This window comes from Culex pipiens, chromosome 3 (assembly GCF_016801865.2).
Source record: "Culex pipiens pallens isolate TS chromosome 3, TS_CPP_V2, whole genome shotgun sequence".
Classification (NCBI taxonomy): Eukaryota; Metazoa; Arthropoda; class Insecta; order Diptera; family Culicidae; genus Culex; species Culex pipiens.
Genome location: NC_068939.1, coordinates 27,788,955 through 27,808,869, shown reverse-complemented (window position 1 = coordinate 27,808,869; position 19,915 = coordinate 27,788,955). Strand labels below are relative to the sequence as shown.

Genomic DNA, 19,915 nt, shown 5'->3' with positions numbered 1-19,915 from the left:
AAAATAATACCACAATATAAAACAATTTCAATACCAAGTTGAGGTCTTCTGGAATTTTGAACATTGCTTGAATACCAAAAGTTGGTATTGCTATAGTTTAATTTGTAGGTATTTCTGCGCCCTTGGAAAATCAGATTTTCTTATTCCTGTGGTCTTCCACATACATGATTTTGGTATGATTTCATGGTATTTTACCATCTATTACTGGGCAACCAAAGGCACATTTTGGTCGCTGGTATTTGCACAAGTAATACCAAAATTTGGTATTTTCATACCATTTTTAGTGCAGCAGTTGCAGTTAGTGAAAAAACGGAAATTGCAACATGCAACAGCCAAATCTACTCACCTGATGATTCCATGTTGTTTTTAGTGATATTCTTCACCACGTCGAATGCATTTGTCATTGAAGAACGGCCTGTGCTTGAAGTTCTTGAAGCTTCTGAAAAATAACAAGATTGAAAAATAAGTGTTATTAAAATGAAACTGGATTGAAATTTACCAAAATTCAATAATCGGTCGATTGACTCGTTACTCAAAGTATTTGGTTATCCCGACTTAGAGAAATTTCAACGATTTAAAAAATAAACCTAAGTGGGCATATAAAAAAAAATGAAAATCAGCTTTAACATTTTTGGATTTCTTGACATTTTAGCGCAAAATTTATTATCTCGTCATCATTTATAAAAAAAAATCCCATAGTTTCAGAGGAATTTGACGAAACACTTCAATACCAAAATAATACCAAAATGTGCCATCCTGACTTAGAAAATTTTCCCCAATTTCAAGTCATTTATTTAGGGGGTATATCAAAAATGTTTAACATCAAGTTTGAAATTTCCGGTTTTCAATGAAAGCATTCGCTTTGAGATATCATTTTAGCGCAAAATTAATTATTTTGTCAAAATTGGTCAAAATTTTCCCATAGTTTCAGAGGAATTTGATAAAACACTGTATTACCAAAAGAATACCAAAATGTGGTGTCCAACCATTGACAAATTCTGCAATTTTGCAATATCAAAACAATACCTTAAATTGGTATGATACCACATTTTGCTCTTGCATAATCCTTAAGACAAATTTTAAAGGGTCCAGGAATACCAAAATTTGGTATTGATACCAGAGAAAGGTATTATTACGCATTTCCCTTGTTATTTACCCATGCTCGGGGGAACTTTATGTAATAATTTGAGACAACAGAAAAATCGAGCGGAAAGCAGAAAACTTTCAGCGTTGATCATCGCGCACTTTTCCGTGGGCTGTTTCCACGACCGGTTGACTCGAAAAAGTACAAAGAAATTGTTATTGTCGAGCGGCTGAAGATCTCTTCACAGCGATAACGTATTCGGAATTAGCTACCAAGTATTAATCATCATCGTCAGCATAACGCTTAAGGTTTAAGCTACCCTTAAGTGTTGGATCGTCTCGATTACGCAAATATGGCTACCGTTGAATACGAGATGAGCGAATTTCGATACGGGTTGTCGTGCGGTACTTAAGAGAGACAAAAAGGTGTCCTCCTTTATGGCCGAATGGAGTGGAGTCGCCACCCCCTTTTGCGAGGTGGAAATATCGAGGAAATGCAAATTTTATGGACATTTTTCGCATTCAGGTCGTGGTTATGCTAATGTTGAATGACTTGGCGATAATAATATTATGAAACCGAATCTGCGTTCGCGCATTACGTTTCAGGAGGTCAAGTTTCCGATTCTGTTTTGAATTTCTTAAAAAAAATTCAAGACCAATGATCTAATCAACCCTCTTCTCTCTCCCTCCTTCCAGGATTCCAACCAGTTCCACCCACCGGTCACCGGGGGTGACCATCCCCGCCCAGGATGTACTCCTCCAGGACACTTCCCGCATCGGTGCCACCGCCGCCGCTCACTGGTGGTGAAAAGCGGTCCACCGTCGACAAGCAGCAGAGCTTCATCCAGCGGTTCTACCTGTTTGGAACAAACCCGAACTCTTCTTCGTCCTCATCCTCGAGTAGCAGTGCCAGCACTTCCGGAAGTGACTCGCCACACGAGTCGTCACCGGTGGTGAAGAAAAGCAGGAAGAAATTGGACGGTGGCGAAGATTCGCACCAGACGAACTACAGTGTTCAGCGGTTGAAGCAGTTCTGGAACAACCGGTTAAGCATCGGAGCCAATCCGGGTGAAACGAGTGAGATCGCGCTGTCGAGAAAGCTTAAAAGTGTAACGCTAGGTCCGTCGAATCCGTCCCGCAAGCCAGCGACGCCGGAGTTTCTTCGACGTAACGGTTCCACCAGGGGGTCAGCCTCCCGGCGGAACATTGTCCGGAACAGTTTGGTTCCGTTGTATACCAACTTGGGAGCGAAGAAGATTGCCAGCCCAAAGGTTAGTCGAGTGAGTCGGGAAGTTGAACGGAATGACTCCGTCACCCAGAAGCGATCCAGCGTAGTGTTGAGTCCGGTTCGCGATCCGAAGCAAGACAAACGATCCTGCCTGGACCGGGTAGGGTATAATGCGGGGTTTCCCCTGGTGACGGCCACTGCCACCGGAGGTCGCATCAATTGGGCCCGAAGGGCGGAGCTGTTGGGGATCAGGTCGTTGAGTAGCTCGTCGACCGAAGATCTGCCAAAGATGCCGCTCAAGACGGAACACTTCGTGGGGAACTTTATCGGCGTGGACATCCAAAGCGGATCGCCACCACCGTCCACGGAAGAAGAGACGAGTCCCGTGGTCGAAACCGCACCTGCAAGTCCCAAACTAGGCTTACGGGATTCACTGGACAGCAAGAAGAGCTCAAGTTCCAGCGATACTCACTCGCTGGGACGACGCCACGGGACGCCAACGAGGAAGGTCAGCTTCCGAACCACTACCTCGCCGTACAACCGGAAGCTGCTCAACCCCAGTGGCAACAAGGTCGCTGCCCTGACCAACAAGTTCAACAAGCTGATCCAGCAAGATGCGGGTATCTTGGAAGAGGTCCGGAAACGCGGCGGCTACCTGCACAAATCCGGTGGCCACGTGTACAAAGTCGTCGACAGCGATGGAAGCTCGGGTAGTCTGCGCAAGAAACCTCCATCGTCAGCAAGTGGAAGCTGCAGTCGAACGGACGAAAGCTCGGACGACGTTTCCGTGGGCAGCAAAGGATCCTACCGAAAGTCAGGAGTCAAAAAGAGACCAAGCTTGCGCAAAAACCTCTACCGCAGGCCGGAACTCGAGGTCAACCGGGTTTCCATGTGCGTGAAGCAAGCCCTGGAGATCTTCGAACCGAACCAGCACCAACCGCAGCAAGGGCTGGGTCCTAAAACGGACCGGAAACCTCCCCCGGGACGTTCGAAACCCAAAGTGCCGGACAAGAGCGAACAGGTCATCCTGAAGACGAAGGAACTCAAGTGCAAACCGAAGCCGATCCAAATCGAAACCAAAAGTTGTGATAGCAAGCCCGAAGAGGTCGTAGTGTTAAACGAGGTGCCAAATAGTGTTAGCGAAGATAGTATTAAAGAGCCGGTCGAGCGAAGTGAGATTGATGGGAATACTCAAGCGGCTGCTTCGGAGAAGCAGCCGGAAGAAAAGTCTGAACGCGAGGAGGAGAAGTCGGCGCCGCCGCCGCAACCAACTCCCGAGTATTCCGCAGTAGTGAAAAGAGCTGAAGTGACCCTTGAACTTGCTCAAGACAAGCAGAAGAAAGACAAAAAGGTGAAGGAGAAGGAAGCGCAGAAGACTCCGCCGCTGAAGCAGAAGAGTACAGTTCAAAAGATCTACGAGAAGTTTACCTTCCGATCGACGAAGAAGATCAATCTCAGCAGTTCGGAGCGAGCTGCCAGCGAATCTCAGCTGAATACCGTGAGTACGGACGCCGAGGACAAGCTGCTGTTTGTACCGGACAATCGGCTAACCCGGAAGTCGTTTGTGTCTTCCATTGAAATTCCAACGATTCAAATGGAAGAGCCGCAAGAGAGTAGCTCGGATCCTGCGGATCGCAAGATTGTCGATGCGATTCAGTCGTTGAACCAAAAGATCGATAACTTATCCAGAAGCTTCAACGATCTGTGCTTGAACGACTCCGACCAGGAGTCCGAGGCGGAACCGGCGGCTGTCCAACCGAACAACTCTTTCCTGTTCCGAAGCATGTCGAAGATCAGCAACGGCAACGAAACTGCCGTCAGCCAGCTGAACATTGTTCAAGCGATCAACACGGTCGTGATCAACAAGTCCCTCTCGATGGACGGTCATCACTTCCCGTGCCGGAACAATCTGGACCGGTTGAGTTTGAACGAGAAGATTCCGGTAGTGATCGTCAACCAAACGTCGACAACGAAACCGACCGAAAACGACTACGAACTGGTGTCCAGAGTGGAATCTCCCAAGAAGCTGGAGACTTCCTCGTCTAAGGGCAGCACCATGAGCATCGATCTCGTGGAACTAACCTCAAAGATCGAGTCCTTCGTCTACAAGGCGAAGAACTCCGACAGCAACGTGTATCAAAGTGTGACTTCAGAAAAGGTCAAATCCCATCTCAAACCTCCAGAAGGTGACACGATCAGTATCAACAGCTACGAGTCGTTCGAAAACTACGAATCCATCGAACGACCAAACGACCAATCTCCCAAGGAAGAGGACACCTACGAAATTTGCAACCCGCCAGAACCGCTGCCTCCGCGGAACGCATCCATCTCACCGAACGATCTTGTCATCCCCCAGCCAAAGCGAAACCTCACCGCTTCTCCCAAGTTCTTGCCAAAACACCAACAAACCTACCAGTCCAACTACGAGAAGATCACGTACGATCAAACCCCTCCACGACCCCCAAAACCCGAGGAAATCCCACTCCCCCCGCGGAACAACATCCCCAAGGAGCACTCGCCCTCCCCCTCGGAAGAACCCATCTACGAGGAGAACATCTACGACACCATCAAGAGCTGCGACGGTCTCGATTACGACGACCCTAACGGCAGTGCCGAAGCGGTCATCAAACGGCCCAAGGCCCACCTTCCGCCGGATTCGATCTCGCTAATCTCCGACAACTGTTACGAGTCGATCGGAACGAAGCTCACCGTAGATTATCTCCGGGGAGCCACCCTGCCCCGGATGGGATCGATCTCGACGCTGGCTTCGGACCAGATCACCAACAGTTTGTACGGGGTGCACACGGGCGGGGCGCCCAGTTTGACGCCACCGTCTGAGCGCGGAGGTGGCAGTGGGGGTTGTGGCGTCGGAGGCAGCGACAGCACCAGCAACAGTGCCGAGTGGACGGATATCTCCGACGACGAGGACGACGGAGATGGGGAGGCGAGGCCGAGCCAGTTTATCATGTGAGTAAATTCAATGCCAAATGAAGCGGAATATCCCGCTCACTCTCAGTAGGCCTTTGCAACAGTTACATAACCTCGCTTTCTCGACTATATTCTCAAACGTCAAACCATACTTATTTTCTGTCGTATCTTTTCCACATTTTTTTATGATTTGACGTTTAATGGCGCACGCCCGAACTGTCAAAATCACGCAGTTGTACCAACATTAGAAAAAAAGTGGCCATGGTACAATTTTTTTGTGACGTTGGTAGCACTGCGTGATTTTGACATTTTGAAGTGCATCATTCGTAACGCCACCTTCGTTTAAAAATCTGGATAGCATACCCGATTTGACTAAGAAAATTGACAGAAACCAAAACAAAACTAACAGCACGCACGCATTACTCAGAGCCACACCTCCCACTCTTTTAAAAAATAAATGTTATGATCGAATTTACGAAATAAGGCACTTTTGCTATTCAATGTTAAATCTTCATTTACGATCTTAAACTAAAATCCGCAAAATAAACAACAATTTCCCTTTTTAGCGTCCGCAAACGGAACAAGACCCACCAGACGCCAGTTTGGAGTCGCAAGGTCCGCCACACGATGGCCGCCAAGCAGCAGCATCAACACTCGCATCACCACCAGCACTCGCAGCAAGATCATCCCAAAGTGGACGGTAAGTGCTCCCCTTTTAAATGAAAGGTTGTCGACTATACCCAATAATTGAGATCAATTTTGGTGGAGTTCAGCTTCGAGCAAATTTCCAATCTATTGAACAACCAGTCCACACACTTGCTACCAGTACTGATTACTACGGTAGTAGATAGGTTCGAACCGGGATATTCTGTAACGGATCGTGCTCAGAAGTACCCTTCAAGACGATCGATGTTCTTTCGAGCAGACTTGCTGGTCAGGTTCTGCAAGAATGCACTCTTCGCCGTGTTTCAAGAGCGAGGCGCCTCTTCTTACATAGTTTCGCAATTAAACCATAGATCATTCCTATACATCATACATCATCATCATCCTCTTCATGAAGATCTTAATTTTTTTCTGCCAAGCTCATTTGATTACGGGATTAATTTATGCATCAGCAGCTTCAACGCCCATGGGATCGCCCCAGACTCGAGTGTAAAAAGTAACAAAACATTGACTCCGCCGTGAAGATGCGTTCAGAGCTTAACAACACAAGTTGGGTTGATTGAATCTTCAACAACCGAGTCGATCTCGATCTCGCAGGGTCTCTCCCAGCGTTGGTTGTCGTTTGGAAGAACTCTTCTCGTGCGTCTAACGGACCGCGCACACTTTTAATAACATAGGTGTGTGCGCTGAAACGCGATTGTGTTTGGAGATTCTGCACTATACAAGAGTGATCTCGTGGTATCGTGTGAAAGATGGCTAATTATGTGGGGAAGATGTCTGGGGGATGCTGCTTTTGATGTAATCCCTCGTTTAACGAGGGCACTTTATCGGAATGCTTTCGCCGAGAAAGAATTTCTAAGTGTATGAACTACGCGGTTCAAGACTGGACCAAGGGTCGTTATCGTTCTTTTTTGTTGCACTTGTTAAACATTTAAAAGTACCGTAAACTGGGGTGACTTTGATAGCCCGGGGTGACATTGATAGAAATTTGATTTGGCCACTAATTTTGATACATCCAATGTAACAGTCAAATTTTTGCACATACGTTCGATAATAACCTATCCCTTAATGCTTACATACTCAAAATTCTCAAAAATGTTTAGATATTAATTTGACGGGCATTTGAAAAACCTATCAAAGTCACCCCGGTCTATCAAAGTCACCCCAGTTTACGGTATGATGGATTGCTCGTGATAACTTTTGATAGATCAAAATTAATATTCCTCAACGCAACATCACAGCCTTTTTTATTGCACGCTGTTTGAATTTTTTCCACCAAAATTAATTGTTAATGATTATAGACTAATTAAAACAAGTTTATTTTTCAATTTTAAATTTGATTTTGACACATTTTTGAAACTTTTGGAAGCTCAACACAGCCGAATTATATTGGCAGTGTTTTTAATGTAAAATAGTTTTTGTCTCCCTTCTTTCATTCTACAAATTTTCTGAATGAGTTATGGAACTCAAACATGAATTACCCGAGCCAATGGGAATAACACCTCAATTTATAGAATCTATTATTATTGTTATTGGAATGATGCAATTTGATTATAAAAGCCATGCAAGTCAAAAATAAAAAGTTAAAAAAACGATGAATTAGTCATGATTGTTCAAAACAAACAATTCAAACCGACTTTATTGTTGATTTTTTTTCTATTGAATTCAAATTCAAATGGTATGCAACTTGTTGCAAAACTCGATTTTTTTAGCACTCGTTGTATTTATCCAACTCGGTAGAGCTTCATTTTAAAACTTGTTGAGTATATTACTATTTTTTAATTGAAATTTTCTGTCATTTGCATTAGAAAAATGCAAGCAAATCAATTTAAAAAAAACCCAAATTTCGAAATATTTTTCGAAGGATTGAATGGGACTTCGAATTACTGAATCATGAACATTTTTTTAGTTTTTAATTTCTTGTTTTTTTAATAAAATTCGAGTTCTGAGACCCCATTTTGATCAAATTCGAATAGTTTATTGTTCATTAAATTTCAAAATGTTTTTGTAAATATTTCATCACTACTCATCACATCGAAATCACTTCAGTGTAGTTTAGGCTAAAACGTTACTTAATCCACCTTTAGGTGGTTGGTGCCTTCCTCACATTCATAAAGTCAATACATTCAGTAAAAATAGCAACTTTGCCCTTAACATGTTTAACAAATCAACTTTATTACTCATTTCTTTTGATAGGGTTCGCAGACCTTCAATATTTCAAGCTAATCGGCAAGGTCTGATAAAAACCTATACAACGATAGTTCACATGGAAGCTTCAGACAATATTTCTATCACAATATCTGAAATCCGGCCTCCAAAAAGTGTATAAATAACGCTTAAGTGCTAACAACTTTTGATATGGTTGTCAGATCCTTGATGTTTTAGGCTCATTTCAAAGGTCTTTCGATTATCTAACTAAAGATGTGTCGCATGATGGACCCGGACATCATTTTTATTGAAATATCTGAGATCCGGCCTCCAAAACGTGTATAAATAACACTTAAGTGCTAATAACTTTTAATAGGGTTGTCAAATCCTTGATGTTTCAGGCTCATTTGAAAGGTCTTTCGATTATCCAACTAACGATGGGTCGCATGATGGACCCGGACATAATTTTTATTGAATTATCTCGGCCTCCAAAAAGTGTATAAATAACACTTAAGTGCTAATAACTTTTGCTAGGGTTGTCAGATCTTCAACGTTGTTCATTAGAAAGGTCTTTTCAATACCTTTTTGAAAATATATAACATGTATAACGAATCGTTTTTTTAGCATAACTTTTGAAGTACTTAACTAAACTTGCTGATTTTAAATAGAGACCTATGGGACCCCAAGACGGATCGAATGAGACTAATACAGTCAAAATCCGTTGATCTAGTCCGGAGATAATCGAGCGACAATTTTTGTGTCCACCCACCTACACACATCCACACAGACATTTGCTCAGAACATGATTCTGAGTCGATATGTATACGTGAAGGTGGGTCTACGAAGTCAAATTAATAAGTTCATTTTTCGAGTGATTTTATAGCCTTTTCTTAGTAAGGTGAGGAAGGCAAAACTTAAGCTCCTAAGCAATAACTTAAGCAATAGAAAAAGACATCGAAAAACGAAATCCGTGACTCGATTATTCGAAGTAAAAAATTTCCAAAGCCTTCGGATAATCGTGTCTGGACTGTTTTTTTAATATAGTAATTCAAGGCAAGTAAAATCTTTTTTTCATCTATTTATTTTTTTTGTTTTCTTGAACCGGTATGCAGTTTAACAAAAAGTTAAATTTACCAAAAGTTTCGTAAAAATAGAAAGGGGATTGGGACAATTTTTTCCGATTTGGTGTATGTTTAAAGATTATTCTTTTTATACTTTAAAATAGTTTGTTTTTTACGTGCGAATTAAAATAGTCACAAGAGCCTACTGTCCCATATGGTCATCTTGCCCCACTTTCTCCTACTACTTGGTAAGAAAAATTAAAAAAACACTGAAAAATATACCTTTATTTGTTTTTCAAGCTTTTTTTTTGTTAAGGTTTCTTTATTAGAATTTTTTTGTAATTTTTTTTCAGAGTCAAAATACAAAATAAAAAAAATACGAATTTTCAAAATTTCTTTCTGAAAACTTACTTTTCACATGCTGGCAGTAGCTGAAACAGTGATGTGGGTGACAAAATTGTGTTTGAATAGGGTATTTTGAAAATTCCTCATTTTTATTTTACTAAAATGGCTGTATCTTGACACTGAAGTGACAAAAACTAATTTTTCGAAAAGAAAATTATTCACAAAGAAGTTTCTGCAAGATTATGGTATTGGTTTTGGCGGCATTTTTTTTTCATTGATTTCTATGGAGAAATTAAAAAAAAATCAAGAAATTTATTTTTTAAAGAAAAATTACGACTTCCTGAATCAATATGAATACAGAATATTATTTGTGGGATCCCTTAACTATGATTTGAAGTGAAATAAGGGACAATTTGAACCTATTTTTTGAAAATTGGTTTAAGTAAAAAATATAATATTTTCAATAAAACAGTCCATTTTCAGCAAATCGCAAATAGCGAGTTGTTTGGAACTTTCTGGGAATTTTTCGTTTTAAGAAATCATTGTTCCTGAGGCAAAACCTTATCGACATCAGTTTCCGCCACATCGCCTTTTTTGGGACACGCCACTGATGCATTATTACAATTATGTCGATATTAGAAATTTGAAAAAAAATATCAATGAATTCATGTGTTTTTTTCCGCCATAATAAAAACATAGCAAGTTTGCCTTAAAATTAAAGTGAAACAGGTTTCAGCACAATTATAGCGCATCACGCCTGTTATTTATGCAGCCCGCACTTCAATGTTCTAAAACATTTCTTAGCGATACCATAAATTATCTCATTGCTATACTTCCTTAACGTGCCATAATGTTGTATTGCAAGGGGAAAAGTATACTTTATATCCAAGCAAAAACCATCTACCATTAAATTATAGCATGCTAAAATATACGCCCAACACGTAGGCAACCCGCAGCACATCCCCTCAACTCGCTTGCAACAAAATTATACCAAACACCCTTCGCCTCCTCTCTTTTTAACGCTTCCATACTCTACTCTCCACCAACACAACGTTTCGCTCCCCCTTATCTCAAACGTTTTGCACATTTTATTTTTAACTCTCTTTCGCGAGTAGTTTTAATTATTGTTTTTATCGCTCTTTTTTTTTGTTGCTCTTCTCTTCCATTATGTTTACCCGCACGTAAATTACACTTATTCAAACAAGCGCAATTCCAGCTGTGTTTAGGTTTGTTTTGACTAACACTCATACTTGAGCTGGGTACTCGTGTTAGTGGGTTTTTTTTACCGATGCACAGAGGGCGCTAAGAAGATTAAATAATAGAAACTAAGGTGATTAATGCTTTTCCATGAAGCAATCAAACTTGGCACAGAAGAAGACGAAGACGTGGAGGCCCTTTCTTTCCCATGTTTTCGCTAATGTTTAATTACAGTGAAAACAATTGGTTAAACATGAAGAAAGAGTAGAAAAACCTCGTGTGTAGGTGGTAGCTCAATGTGATGTAATTTATAAGGTGCTCTCGAATCATAATTCACAATTTCGCCGCTGGAGGGCACTGCAAAATGACTCTCACAAAGCGTCGCTGCTGCCTTATGTTTTGCTTTATTTTCTTTTTCCATGATGTTTGATTGCTAAAGTGGTCGTTTTGAGTGGAATAAAGTGCATTCGATCAATTTGCTTTCTAGGTTTCACGTTTGTTTTTTTGCTGGCTGTCAACGACGCGCACGTGAACAATGGCGAACAAGTGCTCATGCGGGCGCCATTTTGCAACGCTCCCATTGCTTTCCGTGGACGTGTCCCATGCGATTAGCGTTGATTTATGTTTGTGCATCGCTAGCGTAACATGTGCGACTCTTGGGCGCGATTGTTTTGGTCTAATTGTTCCCGGTGCTCGATGCACTTTTTACTTTCGATTATTTTATAGTGAGTTTGCGAACAAGTGAGACTTTTAGTTGAGCAATTTTCCTTTAGCAAAACGACCGGATTCAATTATTTACACTTTTTAGCAACATTGCATTCCAGCTTCCAATTTACGACTCTCTGACACAGACACACACACCTAGCGCGTCAAAATGGCAAATAATTGACCCATCAGTTAACCTTTACGGCCAGGAAAAATTGAGCAAACGCGTGGCCTATGCTGGCAGCCTCCGATGAGCAGAAAATTCACCAATATATTCTCACACAGTTTTGTGTGCACAATTTGAGTCGATTCATCGCGCGTAAATCGATTGCGAAGGATCTTTCCAACTCAAATATCGTTTCGACAGCACGACTTTGGACCTGTAATTTTTCGTTCATTATTTTTTTGGGAAATAAATTGCACGCTTCTCGCGGGCTGAATTCACTAAAGTATAGCTTTTCAGGCAAATTAAGGTTGAAGGGGTTTTACTAAAAACACTCACTTCAACACTAGCCGAACAGATGTAAGCGAGCCTAAACGGTTTCGTTTTGAAAAGCAACAAAAATTGCAATAACAGAAAGCTTGTTGTTGTTCAAAGTTGCTCATTTTTATCGCATTCGCAAGAAAGGGTGTCTATCCCAGGTGGATTGCACGACGGCAAGTGTTATCTCGTCCCTCTGGCGCAGCGGATAGCGCGTTGGACTTCTAATCCAAAGGTCGTGGGTTCGATCCCCACGAGGGATGTTGTTCGAATGAGCTTTTTTGTGCTAGGGATTTAGTTAGTATTATGTCATATAATTGTTGTGTTTATTGTAAAATGTTAGATTTAATATTTAACTGTAAAAACAGTTTATATTACATTACAATATTGAACGACTAATTTGTTTAAATGTAATATTGTAAATTAATTATTTGATTATTTGAAATGAAAAAAGTAATGTTTTCTTTTTACAGAAAAAGTATATTTCAAATTTTTACCATTTCTTTACAATAATAAAATTGAAAGCGTTTAAAAATTTTAAATGATTAACTAGCTCTCAGCAACCCGATACTTTCGGGTTATTAGCAACTTCATCGGCTGAGTCACCAAAATCATTGACAGATAAATGATTTTATATACAGTGAACTCTCTCGTTATCGATATTGAAGGGTCGTCGAGAGCGGAAGTTATCAAATTATAGAACGAAAAATCAAAGCAAAAAAAATCATATTAATTTTCACACAAATTAAAAGTTTTGGATATGAAGCAAAACAAGTGCAAAATATTAAAAAAAATCTTGAAAAATTTTGTTTCAGTTTTCAAGGCGTCGGTAATTTGTTTACATTTTGCTAAAAGTCATTGTTTTTTAAAATCCAAAAACATTTGCTGACAAATATTTTGTTTATTTGATTTTCATAAAAATTTGCTTGTAAAAATTCTTTTGAATAAAACATCAACTTATGAATTGTAAACGAAAAAATAATAATAAGTAAATAAAATTTTCGAGTTAACTTTTATAAAAACAAAAAAAAAATTAAGATGTGAAAACCTAAATATTAAAAAAAAACTATAACTGTGAAATGTCTTTTACTAAAAAAGCGTTGCATTTTATCAAAAAAGAGAGGTCATTTTCAAGTGATAAATTCCTTTTGTATATGACAATGAATTTAATTTTTTTGTTTTTGTCGTATTTTTCAAAAAAAAACTTTTTTTTTAGTTTTCAAAGAATCTTTATATTGGTCTCCTAAGGCTGGTACAAATATTTTTAAAAGTTTTTGTCACCCCCCCCTTCAAAATTGGCCCGAAAAATCAGGGGGCAAAAAAAATATTTTTACAATAAACTTCAAAATTTCAATGAAAATTCAAGTGCAACCAGCTGAAATCAAATTAAAATACATTCTCCTGCGTTTAAAATCATTTTTAGCATGTTTGGGTTTATTAAAAAATCTTAAGATTTTTTGAAAATTTTCGATGCAAAATCTTTTTTTTCGATAAAATTTTTGTTTTTGTCAGGTCTTAGATTTTTTGAAAACTAATGATTTCAAAACAACTGAACTAGTGTAAAATGCATTTTAAAACACTTTTTTCATTTAAATGTGAAGACTATGGCTTGTTATTTAAATTTTCATATTTTTTTATTTTTTTGCCCCCCCCCTTGACCTCGGCCAGGGCCGAGGGACAAAAACTTTTTTAAATATTTGCATCGGCCTAAAAGATATGAAAAAAAAATCAAAAATTAAAAGTTGGAAATTTTGGAAATTTAAATTTTTTGTAGCGTAAATTTTAAACAAAAAAAAAGGTAGGAAATATTTTTGAATGCATTTTCAATCAAATAAAAGCATTTGAATCGGAAAAGAACACCATGTATAAAGCACTTTATGAAACTTTTTGCTTGAACATTTTGAAAATAAGGCTTGAAATAATAAAATGTTTTTTTGACATGCATTAAACTTTGTATGAAACTCTTATCCAGCTACTTTGTTATGCAATGTTTCACATGAATGAAATAAATTCGAAAATCATACAAAACAATAAATAGTATACTCTTTATTTCAACAATTCTATTAGTATGAAGTTTGAGCTATTTGGTCAAGTAGTTTTTAAGCAATCAAAACCAATAAAACAATATTTTATAAAAAAAATAGTATAAACAAAGATTATAACTTTTTATAAATAAAACGGTTGTTGCAAAAGCTTTAAAAAATTAAGATTTTTTTTTTACATTTCAAGCTTAATTGAAAGTAGCTGTGATATCGTCAATAAGAAAATTAAAGCTATTTAACTCATAAAATCAATTGTCAATTTCTATTTTTGCAAAGTCGTGGCTCGATTACAATCCGATTACAAATAAAATAGTTGTAAATTTTCGAAGGTTTTCGAAAACAATAGTTGTACTGGTGGTCAAACATGGAAATATTTAAAAAAATTAATACAAACATTAAATTTACACTAAATTTGCAGAAAATTTGAAAAATTACATTTTATTCAAAAAAAATATTGCAAATTTGTGTTGACTTTTTATTTACATGAAAGTTGGATTTTTCAAGTAAATTTTCAACGCATTTGAAATTGATGTTTTACAAATATTTAAAATAGTTCATAACGATTCCCAACATGAAAATGATTATCAACGCAGATAAAGCATTTCATATCGTTTTCAGTTTAGGTATTGTGCTTAAATCACGTTGCATCCGAATTTCTAAATTTGAATTTATCATACCGGATATGTACAATTGATTGTTTCACTAACCCTAGATGGTCGTCTTGCTCATCTTTCCTTTTTGCAACTTTGCTGAAGGCATCAAATCGATCAGAGATCCCATTTATTAATACAGTCCAGACTCGATTATCCGGCATCGGAAATATTTCACTTCGGATGATCAAAACTTCGGATAATCGACTCACGAAAAAAAAAATGTTTTTCTTTGTCTATTTTTTTATTGTTGAGCTTAGGAACCCATAAACTACGCTAAAGTGATTTAAATGTTTTAAATCCAAGATGGCGACCAATATGGCGGTGAAAAAAATATTAAAAAAAAATGCATTTTATTATTAAATATGCAATCAACTATTCAAATTTGACTAAAATGAGGTCGCAGAACTCGAATTTGATGTTTAAAACTATAAAAAGAAAGTCTTATACAAACATTCGAATAATCAAGGTTTCTTATAATCGAGTTTGGACTGTACAGATTTTCTAATATTTTGTTACAGTTTGTACAGTATAGACAGCTGCCAAATTAATAAGTAGACTGTCAGCGGGATGTTAAAATCTGGCTCAGTGAGCATTTTAATTCCAACAGTGTCATGATTTCTTTTAAAATGCATGTTACAGTAGTTCAGTTATTTTGCAATCATTAGTTTTCAAAAAAAATGTATGATTTGACGAAAACAAAAATTTTTAGCGAAAAATAACTTTTGCGATACTATACATCGATAATTTTCAAAAAATCGAGAGATTTTTGAATAAACCCAAACATGTTGATGATTCTTAACACAGGGGATAATTGCACTAGAATTTCCATTACAGTTATGAAGTTTGTTGAAAAAAATATTTTTCTGCCCCCTGATTTTTCGGGTCGATTCAAAGAGGGGGGCGAAAACTTGAAAATATACCTTAGATATGTAGATCTCTACACTGAAAGAAATGTTGTTGATGAATTCAAAGAGTATTCTCAGCTAATTAAAACATTCAATGAAGTTTGATAATTCAATCATAATGCCTTTTCAAAAAACACCTGTTCCATAAGTCATGTTACTAAAACGTATCTTTTTTATAGCACATTTATGGTTTATTGTTCACATCGCTTTACCCAACTCCACCTCACAATAAACAAGCAAGACGACGACGGCGACGCTCTCACAATCTCTTCGTTTACAACTGACTGCTATACACTATTACTGAATACATCTCATTAGGCAAATATCTCCCGAACCCCAAGCAGACCGTAGACACCGTGTCCCATGACATGATGTCACTTTTTTATTGCATTGTTTGTCCGATGCTCGCGGGACTTAAACTTGCACTGAAACTAAACTGCACGTCTCTTTTCAAATATGTGTGCAAGTATTCATAAACCAGCCTGCAGTGAGTTAGTTGGGAAGCCATAAAAAGTCAGTCGCTTAGCTCTCGGCTCTCTCATTGGGGCTCCTCTCAACTACGCTCAATTATGAATGGAGTGTTTTCATGCGCGCGCGCCGCCACCGCGAACTAGCTCCAAGCCGTTTTATTCGTTGAGTGATCGTCGCCGCGAACGAACGCGAATTTCATCGGTTCTCGACGTGACGGTTTGTTCTCCGTTTGTCTGTGGTTGTGAGCGCGCGAGCGATCGTTCTCGACCGTGAACAATAGCCTGCTTGATCAAAGCGTTGCGCTGACATGTCAACGCTTGCTGCGTTGCTGTGTGGGTGCGCTTAGTGGCCCGTATGCAAAATGGCGCTGGAATGCTGATTTGGAGCCGTTTTGGGAGTGCGGGAATTTCGCTTCCCAGATTTGGAACCTGATCCAGCTGCAGCTGGATGCTGTTTTTTTTGTTGAATGTCTGTGTAGTTGTGTGAGCGTAGCACTAACCGTGGCCAATCAGCATTAGTGCTGTTGGCATTAGCGTTGTTATTCCGCTCGGGTGACTCGCGACAGCGCGAAACCGCGCAATCCAAAAGGGGGAAAAGAAGAAGAATACAAGGAAGAATCGTGTTCGGGCTCGGTCGAGGGTTGAAGGAAAACCAGTTGTTCATACAGGCCGTATTAAGGCCAAAGGCTTCTCCACTACGAATAGTTCGTCAATTGACGAAAGTGAAATCCCGATAAAATAAAAGTGTTTTCGGCCCGTGTGATACCATCGAAAGAGTGCAACCTCGCGTGCAGGTGTAAAATTGGGGCCATTTTTGCGCCATCGTGTGTGTTCGTCGGACCGTTTCGGTCCACTTTTGAGTGGAGCCGAAAGAGCTTGAGGAGAAGGAAGAAACCTAGCAATTAAGAAAAATTAGCAGCGAAAAGTTGCCGCAAAAAAAAACCCAATCAAAGCGGAATAGAAGTGTGCAAAAATAATAAACAAAAAAATCATGAAACAGCTAACACACACACATGCAAGGTTCCGCAACCTTTTGCAAATGACACCAATTGCTGAAGAAATAATAATGCCCATCGGAGCAGGCCGGGTCGTGTCCGTTCGAGTTGGATGTGGATGTTTTTGTTGTGGGGAACTTCAACGCCTACTCACGACGACGAACCTCGGCTGTGATCGGCGCAAACTTTGTGTGATTCGGATTTATCACGCCGCAGAAAGCTAAAGCCAAGTCAAGTGTGATTGACGGTTATGGGGTACATGGGCCCTATTGAGATTCCAAGCGCGTTCTCGAGCGGGGATGTTGGCATGGTTTGGGGTTTTAAACTTGGCAAAGTCTTGTGGGATGTTATGTAAAACTTTTTATACAGAGCTTTTGAGGCCAATGAAATTAATCTACATCAGCTACTACGAATATTCATATAACTACCTGAACATTTTATTCGTTGAATTCTAAATAAAATAATTCTAAAGAAAATCGTTGCTTGAATTTTCAAATAACTTTTGAGTTACCATTTTTTCAAGCAAAGGTTTGATTTAAAATTTCCAAACATGGATAAAGAATCTCAATAATTGATGAGTATTTTCAACGATTTTCTTTAGAATTAATTTATTTAGAATTCAACGAATTTTTAAAGTGATGCAACAAAGTAGCAACATCCAAAAAAATCCATTCTTTTAAATATAACATAAATTTATCTTCACTACTCATACATTTAGATGGCGTTGTAAAATTTTCTGATTTAAACTCATTTAAAACAAAAAAATTTTTTTTTTCATAGAATTATTTTTATTAGGTCCTTTTCGGTGCTGGGACCTGGTTAGGACCGAGTCGGCTTTTGTAATTACATTTTACTTAAAGCTAAGAGTAATTACAGAGGATCTTGTGTGTAAATGTTAGTGGGAGGGGAGCCGATTACCCGCGGCCTACTCGGGGTTAGTAGGGAAGGGATTGATGTTAAAAGACAAGGCGTGGGAAGGGAAGGAGGAACATTTTGTAATTTAATATGCTATCAACTACTCTGATTTGACTCAAATTGAGTCACAGAATTCGTATTTGATGTTTATAGTAAGAAAATGAAGAAATATTTAAAAAAAAAATCCTGATTTCATTATCTGAAGTCCCATACAAACCTTCGAATAATCGAGTCTTGTCTGTGAAATTTTTTAAATTTTAGGCAAACCATTTTTTTCAAGTGTTTGCCACCCCTAAATTTTACTGAAAATGAGGGGCCAAAAATGTATTGACTAAAAAATTGATTGACACCGCAGATAGAGCCTTAAAACAAAGTTCATTGTCAAAAATAACATTTTCATTACAAAAAAAAATCAGTTGAAAACCATTCAGAATACATTGTATAATGCACATTTATTAGGGTGGTCAAAATCCGCTTATTCGGGGCTACCCCCTGAATTCAATGATTGACCCATAACTAGGCTAAATTCCAAATTTGAGCTCATTCTGACCACGGGAACCCCTCCTTCTAGCCCTTGAAGTTTATATGGGAAAACCCGTCAAAAATGGAGAAAAGCAAATGTTTCAGTTTCTCACCAGTGGAAGGCGCAAAAACTATACAACTCTTACCAATTCTCGGAACTAAAATCTTCATTAAATTTGTAAAAACTGTCCCGAAGACACCATATTTTAAGAATTGTTTTGCCAAAAAGTTATTAACTTCCGAAAATGGTGATTTTTGCTCGTTTTGAACCACCCTACTATTTATGTATTTTTAATCAAATATAGACTTTTCAGATGGTTTTCAAATTTTGAATTATGAGACCACATTTCAGTTTAAATATTTTACAAAATTTTGATAGAAGCATAATATAACAGTAGCATTTTGAGATACTTTTCCCCTACAAATTCTAAATATTATGCATGATATTTGAAATAAAGTTTTTGTATTTTTGGCTAGAACGAGATTTGGTTAAAAACTGTTATTTGACGATTTTTTTCAAATTTTTGGATCGAAAAGGTGTGAAACGTGTACTTATGATATAAATTCAATGTCAGCAAATTTCAAGGCTCTCACAATCTATAATACAAGTTAACACAATTTTATTTTTTCAAAAAGCCTAATAAAAAAACAGAAATGAAGCAATTCTTTCAAATTTCGGTCATTCATTTTTGTATTTTTTAATCCAACTGAAACTTTTTTGGTGCCTTAAGAATGCCTAAAGAAGCCATTTTGCTTCATTAGTTTGTCCGTATAATTTTCCATACAAATTTGGCAGCTGTCCATACAAAAATGATGCATGAAAATTCAAAAATCTGTATGTTTTGAAGGAATTTTTTGATCGATTTGGTGTCTTCGGCAAAGTTGTAGGTATGGATAAGGACTACACTGAAAAAAATGATACACGGTAAAAAATATGGTGATTTTCAATTTTACTTTTTGTCACTAAAACTTGATTTGCAAAAAAACACTATTTTTATTTTCTTTCTATTTTTGATATGTCTTAGGGAACATCAAATGCCAACTTTTCAAAAATTTCCAGAATGGGCAAATAATCTTTGACAGAGTTATGAACTTTTTAATCAATACTGAGTTTTTCAAAAATCGAAATATTGGTCGAAAAAGTTTTCAGCTTCATTTTTCGATGTAAAATCAAATTTGCAATCAAAAAGTACTTAAGTCAAATTTTGATAAAGTGCACCGTTTTCAAATTAAAGCCATTTTTAGGTAACTTTTTTGAAAAATGTCGCAGTTTTTGATTTTTTTTAATTAGTGCACACGTTTGCCCACTTTTGAAAAAAATATTTTTGAAAGCTGAGTAAATTCTCTATATTTTGCTTTTTTGAACTTTGTTGATACGACCCTTAGTTGCTGAGATATTGCCATGCAAAGGTTTACAAACAGAAAAATTGTTTTTTCTAAGTTTCACCCAAACAACCCACCATTTTCTAACGTTGATATCTCAGCAACTAATGGTCCGATTTACTATGTTAAAATATAAAACATTTGTAATAAACATAGAAAATTTTCTAAGCTTTTCAAATATATGTTTTCAA

At 38.0% G+C, this 19,915-nt stretch overlaps 1 protein-coding gene and 1 non-coding gene across 3 annotated transcripts in view; both read left to right on the top strand.

Moving 5' to 3' along the window:
* Positions 1–19,915, top strand: part of LOC120426125 (uncharacterized) — a 108,584-nt gene that overhangs the window by 56,128 nt on the left and 32,541 nt on the right. For both annotated transcript variants that reach the window (XM_052710522.1, XM_039590828.2), the window contains exons 2-3: positions 1,780–5,278; positions 5,806–5,939. In XM_052710522.1, coding sequence (XP_052566482.1) covers positions 1,833–5,278; positions 5,806–5,939 — 3,580 coding nt within the window. In that variant the 5' untranslated portion in view covers positions 1,780–1,832. The remainder of the gene's footprint in view (positions 1–1,779; positions 5,279–5,805; positions 5,940–19,915) is intronic.
* Positions 12,030–12,102, top strand: Trnar-ucu (transfer RNA arginine (anticodon UCU)). Its single transcript has one exon. It is a non-coding gene; the product is annotated as a tRNA-Arg (tRNA).